The 16,317-nt window shown below is 48.4% G+C and overlaps 1 protein-coding gene across 5 annotated transcripts in view; it reads left to right on the top strand.

Moving 5' to 3' along the window:
* Window positions 1-16,317, top strand: part of map3k7 (mitogen-activated protein kinase kinase kinase 7) — a 163,528-nt gene that overhangs the window by 133,840 nt on the left and 13,371 nt on the right. For all 5 annotated transcript variants that reach the window (XM_070885382.1, XM_070885381.1, XM_070885380.1 and 2 more), the window contains one exon: window positions 1,271-1,385. In XM_070885382.1, coding sequence (XP_070741483.1) covers window positions 1,271-1,385 — 115 coding nt within the window. The remainder of the gene's footprint in view (window positions 1-1,270; window positions 1,386-16,317) is intronic.

Genomic DNA, 16,317 nt, shown 5'->3' with positions numbered 1-16,317 from the left:
CCCCCAATCTCCTCTCCCCCCCCCAATCTCCTCCCCCCCAACTCCCCCCCCAATCTCCTCCCCCCCCCAATCTCCTCCCACCCCCCCAATCTCCTCCTCCCCATCCCCCCACCCCACAATCTCCTACCCCCCCCCACAATCTCCTACCCCCCCCCACAATCTCCTACCCCCCCCACAATCTCCTCCCCCCCCCCCAATCTCCTCCCCCCCCCCCCAATCTCCTCCCCCCCCCAATCTCCTCCCCCCCCAATCTCCTCCCCCCCCCCAATCTCCTCCCCCCCCCCAATCTCCTCCCCCCCCCCAATCTCCTCCCCCCCCCAATCTCCTCCCCCCCCCAATCTCCTCCCCCCCCCAATCTCCTCCCCCCCCCCAATCTCCTCCCCCCCCCCAATCTCCTCCCCCCCCCAATCTCCTCCCCCCCCCAATCTCCTCCCCCCCCCAATCTCCTCCCCCCCCCCAATCTCCTCCCCCCCCCCCAGTCTCCTCCCCCCCCAATCTCCTCCCCCCCCCCATCTCCTCCCCCCCCCCCAATCTCCTCCCCCCCCCAATCTCCTCCCCCCCCCCCAATCTCCTCCCCCCCCCCAATCTCCTCCCCCCCCCCAATCTCCTCCCCCCCCCCAATCTCCTCCCCCCCCCCAATCTCCTCCCCCCCCCCAATCTCCTCCCCCCCCCCAATCTCCTCCCCCCCCCCCAATCTCCTCCCCCCCCCCAATCTCCTCCCCCCCCCCAATCTCCTCCCCCCCCCCAATCTCCTCCCCCCCCCCAATCTCCTCCCCCCCCCCAATCTCCTCCCCCCCCCAATCTCCTCCCCCCCCCAATCTCCTCCCCCCCCCAATCTCCTCCCCCCCCCCAATCTCCTTCCCCCCCCCCCAATCTCCTCCCCCTCCCCCAATCTCCTCCCCCCCCCCAATCTCCCCCCCCCCCCATCTCCTCCTCACCCCCCCCAATCTCCTCCTCCCCCCCCCAATCTCCTCCCCCCCCCCCCCCATTGTTTTATGAGCAGTATTTAGCTGCACCTTTCAAAACAGCTGAATACTGCTCATAAAACAATGCAAAATTGGATTTATTGAATAAACGTATGGAGAGGCCGAAATATGCTGTAGCTCATATTGTTTATTGAATAAAGGTACCAATTTGATTCTCTGAAGGTAGTGATTGTAGTGATTACTTTTTCACTTTCGAGTTGTTTATAAAATAGCAAATATAAATCATTCAATCAGGTTTAACTTGTAAGGAATTTTATTTTGACTTCTGTTGTTCACACATCCAGGGCAGCAGAAATAGCAGCCGGTCATCTAGTCCTAGCGTGAGGATGATCACTGCCACAGGAACACCTTCTGAGAAAGCTACCCGCAACTATGCATGGACACCAGACGAATTAACAGGTTTGCTTTGGCTGTAATTTTACGACAGTGAAGTTGATGTGATGGAATTTCCATGTTAGAAATTCCATGAAAAAACACATTTTATTTCGTTCCAACCTGAGGTGAATGTATGTTGTATAGGAAAACGGGAAATATACAGAAAGTGTGATGACTATATTTGGTAGCTGTATAATGCCCAGAAATCCGGGTCGGCTGCTTCCCGTGGGCGATCGGGTACAAAGGTTTTTTTAAAAAGATGCGCATCTACCTCTTCCTGCTGCACCCACGCGAGTTCCCAGTCCTGAGGTCTCCACTGACGTGTGTGTCAGAGCGCGTGCACGTCAGGACATGCGCAGGGCTGGAACTGCAGTTGCATGGCTCTGGCAGCCAATCCAGGTAAAGTATATTCTCATTCATAATAATGGGAACTCCAACTTACGGAGTTCCCATTATGATGAATGCGAACCCTCTCTTTCCCCCCGCCCCCAACACATACAATCAAATAGAAAAAATACACCATGTTTTTATTAATTTAAATTAGTTATTTATGAATTATATTAAAAATATTTTTTTATACAAAGTTTTTTTAAATTATGGTTTAAAATAAACTTACCGTAGTGGGGAATGTTTTAACAAAATGTTTTTTAAATTTTATTTTATAACGTTTGTGTATTTTAAAACCCTTACGCCTATAAAAGTAGGCTATGCGCCTCCTTTTATCAGGCACAAGAGTTTTCAGGACATTTGCTGGGCAAGATATGGGTAAATACCGCAATCTTACCCATGCGAATGTCCTTGCTCCTGAGATATGGAGGATCTGTCAAGCTCCAGCTTGACAGATCAGAAAAAACAGTTTTCAGCGCATGCGCATTATGCGCTGAAAACCGGCTTTTACGATGCCTTCCCGGGTCCATACAGACCCGGGAGGGTGCGATTTCTGGGCCAATATTTATCGAGAATACAGTAAACGTCTTGCATGCACTTCCTGTGTCTACGCCACTTGATCCCCTCTCCTGTTTTTGTCACATTTGTGTCAATTTTGCCATTATCATACAATCCTAAAATGGTTGCAGTCCGGAAGAAGGCCATTCAGCTCGTCGAGCCCGTGCCGACTCTCTGGTAGTTCCACTCCTCTGCCCTTTCTCAGGAGCCCTGCAATTTTTTTTCCTTGATGAAAGATAAGATTGAGTCTGCCTTCACCATCCTTTCAGGCAGTGCATTCCAGAACCCAACCGCTCACTGTAAAAAAAGTTTTCTCTTACTTCACCTTTGGTTCTTTAGCCAATCACCTTAAATCTGTGTCCTCTGGTTCTCGACCCTTCTGCCAATGGGAACAGTTTCTCTCTCTCTCTACCCTGTCCAGACCCCTCATGATTTTTAACGGCTCGATCAAATCTCCTCTCATTCTTTTCTACTCCAAGGAAAACAACCCCAGCTTTGCCAGTCTATCAATGTAACTGAAGTCCCTCATTCCTGGAATCATTCTTGTAAATCTTTTCTGCACCTTCTCAAAGGTCTTCACATCCTTCCTAAAGTGTGGTGCCCTGAATTGGACACAGTACTCCAGTTGGGGCTGAATCAGTGTTTTATACAGATATCATAATTTGCACACTTTTGTCGTCTATACCTCTATTTATGAAGCCCAGGATATAGTAAGCCTTTTTGACTGCTTTCTCAACCTGCCTTGCAACCTTCAACGATTTGTGCACACATCACCAGGTTCGTGCAACTCCTTTAGGATTGTACCATTTAGATTATAGGTCCTCTCCTCATTCTTTCTGCAAAATGTATCACTTCACACTTTTCTGCGTTAAATTTTATCTGCCACGCGTCCGCCCATTTCACCAGCCTGTCTATGTCTTCCCTGACGTCTATCACTCTTCTCCCTGCTGTTCACTATACTTCCAAGTTTTGTGTCATCTGCAAATTTTGAAATTGTGCCCTATACACCCACGTCCAAGTCATTAATATATATCAAAAAAAGCAGTGGTCCGAGTACTGACCCCTGGGGAACACCACTGAATAGCTTCCTCCAGTCCAAAAAACAACCATTCACCACTACTCTGTTTTCTGTCACCTAAGCCAATTTCGTATCCATACTGCCACTGTCCCTTTTATTCCATGGGCTTCGACTTTACTGACCAGCCTATTGTGTGGCACTTTGCCGAAAGCCTTTTGAAAATCCATGTACACGTCATCCGCATTACCCTCATCAACCCTCTCTGTTACCTCATCAAAAAAACTCGGATCAAGTTGGTTAAACACGATTTGCCTTCAACAAATCCGTGCTGGCTTTCCTTGACTAATATACCCCTATCCAAGTGACTGTTAATTGTGTCCTTGATCACTCTTTCTAAAAGCTTCCCCATTACCGAGGTTAAACTGACTGGCGTGTAGTTGCTGGGTTTATCTTTACACCCTTTTTTGAATAATGGTATAACATTTGCAATTCTCCAGTCTTCTGGCACCACCCCCATATCTATGGAAGATCGGAATATTATGATCAGTACCTCTGCAATTTCTGCCTTCAATTCCATCGGCATCCTAGGATGCATCCCATCCACTCCTGGTGATTTTTCTACTTTAAGTACAGCCAGCCTTTCTAATACCCCTCAATTTTTATCCTATCAAGTGTCTCCACTACCTCCTCCTTCACTGTCTGTGGCAGAATCCTCTTCCTTGGTGAAGACAGATGCAAAGTACTTGTTTAGTAACTCACCATACCCTCTGCTTCCATGAATAGGTCTCCATTTTGGTCACTAATTAGCCCCACCCCTCCTCTTACTACCCTTTTACTATTTATATGTATATAGAAGACTTTTGGATTACCTTTTATGTTGGCTGCCATTCTATTCTCATACCCTCTTTGCCTCTCATTTTCTGTTTCACTTCACCTCTGACCTTTCTATCCATAGCCTTATTCTCAGATGTATTTGTAAACGGACATCTGTCATATATGCTCTTTTTCTGCTTCATCATATTCTCTCTCTGCTTCATCATCCAGGGAGACCTGACTTTAATTGCCCTGCCTTTCCCCCGTGGGAATGTACCTCAACTGTACCTGAACTATTTCCTCTTTAAAGGCAGCCCATTGTTGCATTACAGTTTTGCCTACCAATCTTTGATTCCGTTCACCCAGGCCAGATCTGTTCTCAGCCCACTGAAATTGGCCTTCCCCCAGTTAAACATTTTTACTCTAGATTGCTCCCTGTCCTTTTCCATAGCTAATCTAAACCTTATGATACTATGATCACTGTTCCCTAAACGTTTACCTACTGACATTTGCTCCACTTGATCTGCCCCAGAACCAGATCCAGCAGTGCCTCCTCCTTCGTCGGTCCAGAAACATGCTGATCAAGAAAGTTCTCCTGAACACACTTCAAAAATTCTTCCCCTTTTTTGCTCTTAACGCTATTACGATCCCAGAGTATATTGGAAAAGTTGAATTCCACTATTATTACTATTCTTATAGTTCTTGCACCTCTAATTTCTCTGCAAATTTGCTCCTCCATACCTTTCCCACTATTTGGTGTTCTTTAGTTTAAACCTTCCCCAACAGCACTCGCAAACCTTCCGCGAGAATATTGGTTCCGGCCCCGTTGAGGTGCAACCCGTCTGACCTATACAGGTCCCACCTCCCCCAGAACCAGTCCCAATGCCCCAGGAATCCGAAGCCCTCCCTCCAGCACCATCTCTCCAGCCACGCATTCATCTGCTCTATCCTCCTATTTCTATTTTTACTTGTGCGTAACACTAGAGTAATCCGGAGATTATTGCCTTTTGAGGTCCTGCTTTTTAGTTTCTTTCCTAGCTCCCTAAAATCTGCCTGCAGGACCTCGTCCCTCTTGCCACCTATGTCGTTGGTACCGATATGGACCCATGACCACTGGCTGTTCACCCTCTCCCCTCAGAATGCTCTGCAGCCGCTCATAGACATCCTTAACCCTGGCACCAGGGATGCAACATACCATCCTGGAGTCACATCTGCGGCCACAGAAATGCCTGTCTGTTCCCCCAGTTACTGAATCCCCTAACACTATTGCTTCCCCTTCTTCTCCCCACCTTCCCCTTCTTCTCCCCACCTTCCCCTTCTTCTCCCCACCTTCCCCTTCTTCTCCCCACCTTCCCCGGTATAGATGAGCCAACCATGGTGCCGTGGACTTGGCTCTGCCTGTACCCTCCAGAGGAACCATCGCCCTCACCAGTACTCAGAACAGAATACTGGTTGGAGAGCGAGATGCACTCGGGGGACTCCTGCACTACCTGCCAGATTATCCTCTTCTGTCTGGCGGTCACCCATATTCTCTGACTGCACACTCTTAAACTGCGGGGTGACCACCTCCTGAAACGTGCTATCCACGAAGGTTGCAGCCTCGTGGATGCACGCAATGACGCCAGCTGCTGTTCATGCTCCGAAACCCGGAACTCGAGCTCCTCCCGCTGACGACACTTCCTGCACATATGGTTGTCCAGGACACAGGAAGTGTCCTGGAGTTCCCACACGGCACAGGATGCACACTCTGAGACTGAGCTGCCCTGCCATGCCTCTATTTAAAAGACTATGAACTAACTTAGTAGAAATAAACTTAAAACCTTTTTTTAAAAAAACACTCACCAGCTACTCACCAATCAGCTCCTTCCCTTGTGCTAATGTCACTTTTTAGGTTTTTTCCAAACTCCCAAGACCCCACCCCATTCCTGGCCAAGAACGGGGAAACACTCCAAGGACACCGAGGCGGTCAGGGCCCGATGAAAGGAGCACTTCGAAGATCTCCTCAATCGAGACTCTGCCTTTGACTCGAGTGTTTTCGACTCCATCCCGCAGCATGCGACCCGCCACCAACTCAGTGAAACCCCAACGTTGCACAAGGTAGGAAAAGCCGTAAAACAGCTGAAGAATAACAAGGCTACGGGTGCGGATGGAATCCCTGCTGAGGCGCCAAAGTATGGCGGAGATGCACTGTTGGCGCTGATACATGACCTCATCTCCCTCATCTGGAGGGAGGAGAGCATGCCGGGAGATCTGAGAGATGCAGTGATTGTGACCATTTTTTTAAAAGTGGACAAGTCCGACTGCGGTAATTACAAGGGAATCTCCCTGCTATCAGCCACTGGGAAAGTTGTCGCTCGAGTTCTCCTCAATCGACTTCTCCCTGTGGCCGAGGAGCTCCTCCCGGAATCACAGTGCGGATTTTGTCCCCTAAGGGGCACAACGGACATGATCTTTGCAGCGTGACAGCTGCAGGAAAAATGCAGGGAACAGTGCCAGCCCTTATACATGGCCTTTTTCGATCTTACAAAGGCCTTTGACACTGTCAACCGTGAGGGTCTATGGAGCGTCCTCCTCCATTTCGGATGCCCCCAAAAGTTTGTCAACATCCTTCGCCTGCTCCCCGATGACATGCAGGCCGTGATCCTTACCAACGGATCCATTACAGACCCAATCCACGTCCGGACCGGGGTCAAACAGGGCTGCATCATCGCTTCAACCGCTTCTCAATCTTCCTCGCTGTCATGCTCCACCTCACAATCAACAAGCTCCCCGCTGGAGTGGAACTAAACTACAGAACCAGTGGGAAGCTGTTTAACCTATGCCGCCTCCAGGCCAGGTCCAAGATCACCCCAACCTCTCGTTGAGCTGCAGTATGCGGACGACGCCCGCGTCTGCGCACATTCAGAGGCTGAACTCCAGAATATAGTCAATGTATTCACTGAGACATATGAAAGCATGGGCCTTACGCTTAACATCCATAAGACAAAGATCCTCCACCAGCCTGTCACCGCCGCACAGCACTGCCCTCCAATCATCAAGATTCATGGTGCGGCCCTCGACAACGTGGACCATTTCCCATATCTCGGGAGCCTCTTATCAACAAAGGCCGACATTGATGCGGAGATTCAATGTCGCCTCCAGTGTGCCAGTGCAGTCTTCGGCCGTCTGAGGAAGACCAGGCCCTCAAATCGACCACCAAGCTCAGGGTCTTTAGGGCTGTAGTAATACCCGCCCTCCTGTATGGATCTGAGGCATGGACGATGTATAGAAGGCACCTCAAGTCGCTGGAAATATATCACCAATGATGTCTCCGCAAGATCCTGCAAATCCCCTGGGAGGACACGTGGACTAACATCCCCAGTATTGAAGCACTGACCACACTCGATCAGCTTCACTGGGCAGGCCACATAGTTCACATGCCAGATACGAGACTCCCTAAGCAAATGCTTTAAGCGGAGCTCCTTCGTGGTAAACGACCCAAAGGAGGATAGCGAAACCGCTATAAGGACACCCTCAAAGCCTCCCTGGTAAAGTGCGACATCATCACTGACACCTGGGAGACCCTGGCCGAAGACCGCCCGAGGTGGAGAAAGTGCATCCGGGAGGGCGTTGAGCTCTTCGAGTCTCAGCGCAAAGTGCGTGCCAAGCGCAGGCAGCGGAAGGAGCGTACGGCAAACCAGCCCCAACGATCTCTTCCCTCGACGAATGTCTGTCCCACCTGTGACAGGGTCTGTGGCTCTCGTATCGGACTGTTCAGCCATCAAAGAACTCACTTAGGGAGTGGAAGTAAGTCTTCCTCGATTCCGAGTGATTGTGCCAACGTCACTTTAGGTTTTTTTACTCTGACACAGGTTCGCCGCGCTCTTTATCCCCCCCACTCAGCTTTCGCTCAGTTCCGCCTGTGTATAAATACGTGTTCTGGTGCAGCCAGACTCTCCCTTCCTCCTAATCTCCCCTGTGCTCATGACTGCCTGGAGACATGAGCCAGTGTTTGGAGTTGCGTTGAGTGGAGGATTTACATCCCTCCCTTCTCTCCCCTCTCTCTCTCTTGTTCTCTCGCTGTTCGTTCTCTCTCTCTTGCTGTTCGTTCTCTCTTTCTCCCTCGCTCTCCCCGTTCGCTCGCACCCTCGCTCGCTCTTTTCCTTCGCCTCATGCTACTGTTTCCTTTCCCACCCCACCATAGTCTACCTTCTCCCTCTAGCTTTTTGTCATAGTCATCCCTTGACCTTGGTCCATATATCCTCTACTCGGTGACCCTGCTTAACCGAAAGACTATACTTGGGCTTGACTCCCTACAAGCACCACTGCAGGAGATCAACTAGTCATGTGTATGATGCACACTCATGTCCACATTACCATTTCTTTTATGTCATGATTTTTAAGTAATGTTTTTATGTCAACATTTATAATGCAAAAACCCTGTGTCAGCATTTATAATGGGAAACCCAATGTAAACATTTTCCTGTTACGCTGTAATAACACACCTCCTGCCACAAGATGGTACTGCTGCACCTTTTCGGGTCTCCAAGCTATTTTGACACCTTTAAGTCTCTTCCTTAAAGTAGCTTCTTTCTAGCCGACTGTATTGCTCCTCAATCTTTGCTTCTGCCTCTGTGCTGTACGACTGTTGAGTAGAGATGGGGGAGGTGGTGGTAGTAGCTGAAGAGGATATAGCATTTTGGGAGGGGGAGGGGAAAGAGATATAGGCTCGGGTCTGTCGGAGTGATGGTTGATAGGGTAAGGGAATGGGGGCTCAGGCAGTGGAAGAGAATCACAACTGAGGTTGTGATTGGGGCAGAGGTGGCAATGTGGGGGAAAGGAATGGATGGTGGGAGTGGAGATAATGAAGGACTGAGCTGCAAAAAGTAAACTAATGAGGGCAGTATAAAGGCTTTAGGGAGGTTTCAGGGATGTAATAAAATCAGGGGTTAGTGGGAAGCTGGAGGAATTGTGGGAGAGGTGAATTAGAAATGGTATCCTTGGTGAAGGGGTTGTCTCTGATTTGTCATGTTGCTTGTCTGATGTACAGTATTGAGTAGAAATGTCCTCCAACTATATATTGGGTAGACTGAAGCCATTTTCTTCGGTTGCTGTCACAAACTCCAGTTCTTAATCACCTACTCCATCCCTCTCCCTGGTCACTGTCTGAGGCTGAACAAGACCGTTCGCAACTTTGGTGTCCTATTTGACCCAGAGCTGAGTTTCTGACCGCATATCCTCCCCATCACCAAAACCGCCTACTTCCATCTCCGTAACATCACCCGTTTCAACTCTTACCTCAGTTCATCTGCTACTGACACCTTCATCAATGCCTTTGCTACCTCTTGTCTGAACTATTCCAATACTCTCCTGGCTGGCCTCCCACTTTGTACCGTCCGAAAACATGAGCTCATCCAAAATGCTGGTGCCCATATCCTAACTCGCACCAACTCCCGTTCACCCATCAACCCGTGCTTGCTGGCCTACATTGTCTCGCTCGATTTTAAAAATGTTATCCTAGTTATCCAATCCCTCTATTGCCTCACCCCTCCCTACCTCTGTAACCACCTCCAGCCCGGCACCCCTCTGAAATCTCGGCACTCCTCCAATTCAGACTCCTTGCGCATCTCCAATTTTCAAGGCTCTACTATTGACAACGCTACCTTCAGCTGCTTAGGCCTTAAGCTCTGGTGTTACTTCCATAAACTTCGCCGCATCTCTACCTCAATCTACTCCTTAAAATCTACTTCTTCTGGTCACCTGTCTTATTATCAACTGATGCATCAAATTTTGTTTGCTAACACTCCTGTGGAAGCACCTCGGGATGTTTTACTATGTTAAAGGTGCTATATAAATGCAAGTTTTTGTAATCAATTAATGACGCATGGCCAATAGGGCCTCCAGATCACTATTAAACTAATTTAGACTGACCAGGTGTTCAAATAATTGCTGCAGCTGAAGAAACAGGCCAATCAGTGGTTCAATTGACTATCGGTCACAGGTTTTGTGTACCAAGGGCAGATCAAATGACTGAATTTGAACTGATTTAAACTGATTTTAAAGTCATTGTAGCATGAGTATGAGAAACAGACCTTAGTGAGTCTTCAGTTGACTGCTGGTCACTACAGCTGCAGGCCATTAATAATGGATTAATGTGACCATGGGTGCATCTGGAGGCAATGTGATGAACAAGTGCAAGTGGCCAAGACTCGCCATGCTGACTGGGGGCTTGACCCAGTTTTCTGGGCGTGACAGCTTTGAGCGAACTGACTTTTGAACCAAAGTAAAAGATTGCGGAAATACGAGTGTAAGTAGTTTTGGGCTCAACTCACTTGCATTTAAATTCCGCAATGTTTTGTGCTGATTCAATAGATTCGACGTAGATTGCGCTAATATCGGACCAGAAAAGAAGCGGAATCTCCAGGCCACTTTCTTTTTAAGTTCCGTGGCTCTCAAAATTAGCATTTAACAAGGCTAGTTTGCTGTTTCTGAAATTCAGTATTTATTTTGTTGGGTTAAGAATTTTTATTTACCATTTAAATACATCTCGGGTATTTTTGATATGTTACCAGTTTTTTGAGAAAAATGCATGAAATTGATATCCTTTGTATTTGCTTTTAGTACTGAAAGCATTTAAATATTATTGGTGCCTGTAACTGTACCACAGGGCTATAACGCTACCATGTGTGGGAGGGTGAGATACTTCACAAGAATTTTACCAGTCGATTGGTTGAACTAACCACAAGAGATGGTATTCAGGTCAAAGGTTCACCTCACAAAAATCAACTGACAACAACAAAAGCTGGTGGAATGAACCTCATTGCTTGTACACTGGAAGTGATAGTCAATGGGTATTTTGTGCAAGTTATTTTGTGGTGACTGGGTGTTGTCAATATATTTTCACCACCATCACATATCCTCTTACTTTTAATTTATGCGACTCATGACAAAAACTGAAAAGCAGAATGAAATTTGTGATGTGTAATAGGAATACTATAAAGTAGGTATGTGCCAATATGGGTTATTTTTATTACACTTTTTATAGCGCTTTGCAATGTTTTCCAATGTTAAAGGCACAATATAAATGCTGCTTGTTACAGCTGGAAAAGGTCATTATGAGCCTGTTCTTTTGCTATTCTAATGATACTGTGCTTCATACCTCATTTATATGCATTTCCTCCCACCTACTATAATTTATTTTTAAACCCCCTCCTTGGGGAGCACTAGATGTACCGGTTGTATTTTAGGGTTTTTAACTCCAGATATTTTTCTTGGGTTCAATATCCTAGACCACATCTGCAGGTGAGGCCTCATTCCCCCAGGATGTATTATGCCTTTACCTGGCCATTATCTAGATCATTTATAGAGTCCAGGAGTTGAACAAAAAGTTCTTGTTACGATATTTCAGCTACTGGTTACATCACTTGCCCTCACATGGGGCTCAATTTTCCCCATTCATTTGTGCCGTTTTTTCTGGCGTATTTTTCTCAAAGTTTCCTCCTGCGATCTGCACTGGCGTAACTGACTTATGATTTTTCTAGGCCAGTTTTTTTTTTACATCCTACGTTCGTTCCCTCATGTCTGCACCGGTTTTTTCAATTGTTCACAGTTTGGCCAACATTTTTTTCTCTTAGGTCGACATATCTGGCCACTCCCGAAAAACTTTCTGCTGAGTTAAGAAAAACAGCGCACATTCACAAAACTGCACTGAAAGACGCCATCGTTTTTAAATCGAAGATTTTGGAGGGAGTCAAGAAGTCAAGAACACTGTCAAAATCAATAATAAAGTTCAACTTTATTTTACCTGTCAATGTAGAAGTGTAAATGTGTTGGATTTCAGAAGTTCTCATATTTTTTAACTCACTCACGTGCCACCAGTGAACGTCTTGAAGCAGGGTTGGAGGATCATAGGTTTGATCGGCTCGGGGCTCGGCTACAAAACAAGCCTTGGTGGGAGGAGGAGGAGGAGGAGGAGGAGGAGGAGAGAGAGCAAGGTGCCGATTGGAAGGCTTGGAGCCCGGCGAGGGTGAGAGAGAAAAATCAAGACTCCAATTAAAGGGGGTGGGGGGGGAGAGAAAGGCGAGAGAAAAGAGAAAAGGGAGAAGTCACAAGACCTTTGGGTGTGGCCCATCCATACAGACCTGGAGAGATACAACTACGAACCTGTGCTGCCTGCTTTCCTGCCATTTTGAGCTCCTTTCAAAGGTTAAATTTAAGTATGGGGACAATATTGACGATGCCAATATTGTGCGAGCCTTCTGCATCATGCTGCTACGTAGGAGACAATTGATTCAACTTCATCACATCAGGAATATCAGAGCCTGTCTGGTGCTGGGCAGGAGGCCTTACACACCTCGGGTCTATCGAGACAGGCGTTCGTATCTCCACTTGAGTGATTCAGACTGTGTCAGAAGGCTGCGTTTCCGCAAAGAAGTTGTAAGTGAGATCTGTGAGTTGGTCAAAGCAGACCTGCAACCTAGAAGCGTCAGGAGGACTGCTCTGTCACTTGAAGTGAAGGTGACAGCTGCACTTGCATTCTATGCCTCTGGATCATTTCAAGCAACAACTGGGGATGTGTGCACCATCTCACAACATGCAACACATGTCTCCATTCACCAGGTCATGGCTACACTATGCGCATAGGAATGACTTTATAAAGTTCCCCATGACCACCCAAGCAATCCATGACAGGGCTGTGGGCATCTCCAGGATTATTGGCTTCCCAAAGGTACAGAACTGCATTGATTGTACCCACATCGCCTTGCGAGCACCTTTTGAAGAATTCCGAGATGTACAGGAACAGAAAAGGCTTCCATTCCATTAATGTGCAGCTCATGTGTGACGACATGCATCACATCATGTCAGTCGATGCAAGATATCCTGGCAGCACCCATCGTGCGTTCATCCTATGCGACAGTGTTATATCTGCCATATTTCAGCAGCAGCCAAAAGGGCACAGCTGGCTACTGGGAGAGAAAGAGCATGGCCTTGCCACCTGGCTCATGCCCCCTCCCCCCACGCGTAACCCGGACGGAAGCTGACCGTCAATACAACAGGTCACACATTGCGACGCGCAGCATCATTGAGAAGACCATTGGCATATTGAAACAGCATTTCCGATGCCTGGACCATTCCGGAGGCTACTTGCTGTACGCCCCTGAGATTGTCGGTCAGTTCACTGTTGTATGCTGCGTAACCTAGCCATCATGAGCCAGCAGCACCTGGTAGGAGAAGACCCACATGATGATGATGATGTGGAAGATGCAGGTGACGAGCAGGAGGAAGACGAGGATGAGGAAGCCATGCAAGCACCTGAGGCTGGAGCAGGGCAGCGGAGGAGGGCAGGCCATCGTGCCCCTTTAACGATTGCTCGATTCTTGCGCCACCAGCTCATCCGTGAACGTTTTACTGATGCCTGAGGGCTCAGCGACAACTGTTCCATATGGACATGTTTACTGTTTGGAGCTGTTCCGTAATGTTGTGTTGCGTTAATGGAACATGATTCAGTTTTAATGTAAAATATATTTTATTCAAAAGTTTACAATGTACTTAACTTTAATAAAATTATCCTTGTATCAAACTTTACTTTAATATCACTCTTTAAGATCACTTAAAAACTTTAAGATTACTTATAAACTTGTGAAATTAAGTTTTTGTAAGTTACATAAATTGAGAACAGTTACAATAGTCGTCATCATCATAGGCAGTCCATCGGAATCGAGGAAGACTTGCTTCCACAGAATGAGTCCTTTGGTGGCTGAACAGTCCAATACGAGAGCCACAGTCCCTGTCACAGGTGGGACAGATAGTCATTGAGGGTAAGGGAGGGTGGGACAGATTTACCGCACACTTTCTCCGCTACCTGCGCCTGGTTTCTGCATGCTCTCGGTGATGAGACTCGAGGTGCTTAGCGCCCTTCCTGATGCACTTCCTCCACTTAGGCAGTCTTTGGCCAGGGACTCCCAGGTGTCAGTGGGGATGTTGCACTTTATCAGGGAGGCTTTGAGGGTGTCCTTGTAACGTTTCCGTTGCCCACCTTTGGCTCGTTTGCCGGGAAGGGAGTTCCGAGTAGAGCACTTGCTTTGGGAGTCTCGAGTCTCGCATGCGGACAATGTGGCCTGTCCAGCGGAGCTGATCAAGTGTGGTCAGTGCTCCAATGCTGGGGATGTTGGCCTGGTCGAGGACCCTAATGTTGGTGCATTTGTCCTCACAGGATTTGTAGGATCTTGCGGAGACATCGTTGGTGGTATTTCTCCAGCGACTTGAGGTGTCTACTGTACATGGTCCATGTCTCTGAGCCATACAGGAGAGCGGGTATTACTACAGCCTTGTAGACCATGAGCTTGGTGGTAGATTTGAGGGCCGGGGCTTTGAACACTCTTTTCCTCAGGCGGCCAAAGGCTGCACTTGAGGCGGTGTTCGATCTCATCGTCAATAGGAGGCTCCCGAGATATGGGAAGTGGTCCACATTGTCCAGGGCCGTATCCTAGATCTTGATGACTGGGGGGCAGTGCTGTGCAGTAAGGACAGGCTGGTAGAGGACCTGTGTCTTGCTGATGTTTAGTGTAAGGCCCATGCTTTCGTACAGCTCAGTAAATATGTCAACTATGTCCTGGAATTCAGCCTCTGTATGTGCGCAGACGCAGGCATTGTCTGCGTACTGTAGCTTGACGACAGAGGTTGGGGAGGTCTTGGACCTGGCCTGGAGACTGCGTAGGTTGAACAGCTTCCCGCTGGTTCTGTCGTTTAGTTCCACTCTAGCGGGGAGCTTGTCGACTGTGCGGTGGAGCATGGCAGTGAGGAAGATTGAGAAGAGGGTTGGGGCGATGACTCAGCCCTGTTTGACCCAGGTCCAGACGTGGATTGGGTTTGTAATGGATCCGTTGGTAAGGATCACAGCCTGCATGTCGTTGTGGAGCAGGCGGAGGATAGTGATGAATTTTGGGGGGCATCCAAAACGGAGGAGGGTCTCCATAGACCCTCACAGTTGACAGTGTCAAAGGCTTTTGTAAGGTTGAAGATCATGTATAAGGGCTGGTGCTGTTCCCTGCATTTTTCCTGCAGCTGTCGCGCTGCAAAAATCATGTCCGTTGTGCCTCAGAACAATAATACTCTCAATAGTAATAATAATAACAGCAGCAAAGAAAGGCTGCACCATCTCTCATCCCCCTTATTCTAAGACCGCCCTCTGAGCTCGGTCTTGGACTCTCCACCACCCCTGCCCGCAGGCGGTGGCGCAGTGTTTCTGGGCTTGAAACCAAGCTTATTCTTTCTAACATCTCGGGTACTGAGCATTTCTTGAGGGGGGGGCATCAGCGTCAGACGGCAAGTTGGAGGGCCCGGCTTTGGGCTCTTCAGAGGCTGGTGTGGGGATCGGAGTGGGAGTGACGATTGATTCTGTCAATGGACGCGGGGTCTGGGCGTGTTCCCTTATTGCAGCAGCTAACTCTAACATGCCGTCCCTCATGCGCCTTAACAGTATCAACGACCTGCAACATTCCCTCCCTCATGGCTAGTGACATGGTTTGCACTACCTCTGACATTCCCTCCCTCATGGCCACTATTCCCTCACTGATGGTCCCGGATATCATTCCCATTTTTCATGTCATTGCTGTTACTTCTCCCAACAGTCCCGCTACCTCTTCACTCACCCCACTGATGGCGTCCAGGATTGATCGGGTAAGGTCAATGCTCTCCGTACTCAATGACATCATCTGAACCACATCTGTTAGATCCTGCACCTCAGGAGAGATTGGTCAAGCTCTCCTTCCCCTCCTCCCCATAGGTGTGGCTGGGACCCACAGCCTGGGACGGTGGGGCTCTGGGTGTGCCTCGCTGCAACACACCACTGGGACCCACAATCTCGGAAGGTGTGAAACCATGGAATGTCCCACCAACACTCAAATCACTAGTCACAGAAGGGGCTGTCACCTCCATGAGCGGCATCTCCTCCAAAGTCAGTACAACATTGGGAGCATCATCGAGCTCCATCTCCTCCCCCTCACCCTCACCCCCATGTTCTTGGTCTGGAGGGTTGGATTGGAAGATGTTCTCCTCTTCATGCTCATCTTCGTCTGAATCTTCTGCATCGTCAGGGTTGGCCTCAAGTTCTGCAAAATGTAACCGAACAGTCTAATGGTTAGCAGCAGAGGAGTGGGCAGGGTGGGTGGCATGAGTAGGCTCACACATCATAGGCCAGAC

The sequence above is a fragment of the Pristiophorus japonicus genome, chromosome 7 (genome assembly GCF_044704955.1).
Source record: "Pristiophorus japonicus isolate sPriJap1 chromosome 7, sPriJap1.hap1, whole genome shotgun sequence".
Taxonomy (NCBI): domain Eukaryota; kingdom Metazoa; phylum Chordata; class Chondrichthyes; family Pristiophoridae; genus Pristiophorus; species Pristiophorus japonicus.
This window is presented reverse-complemented; position numbering and strand designations above follow the sequence as displayed.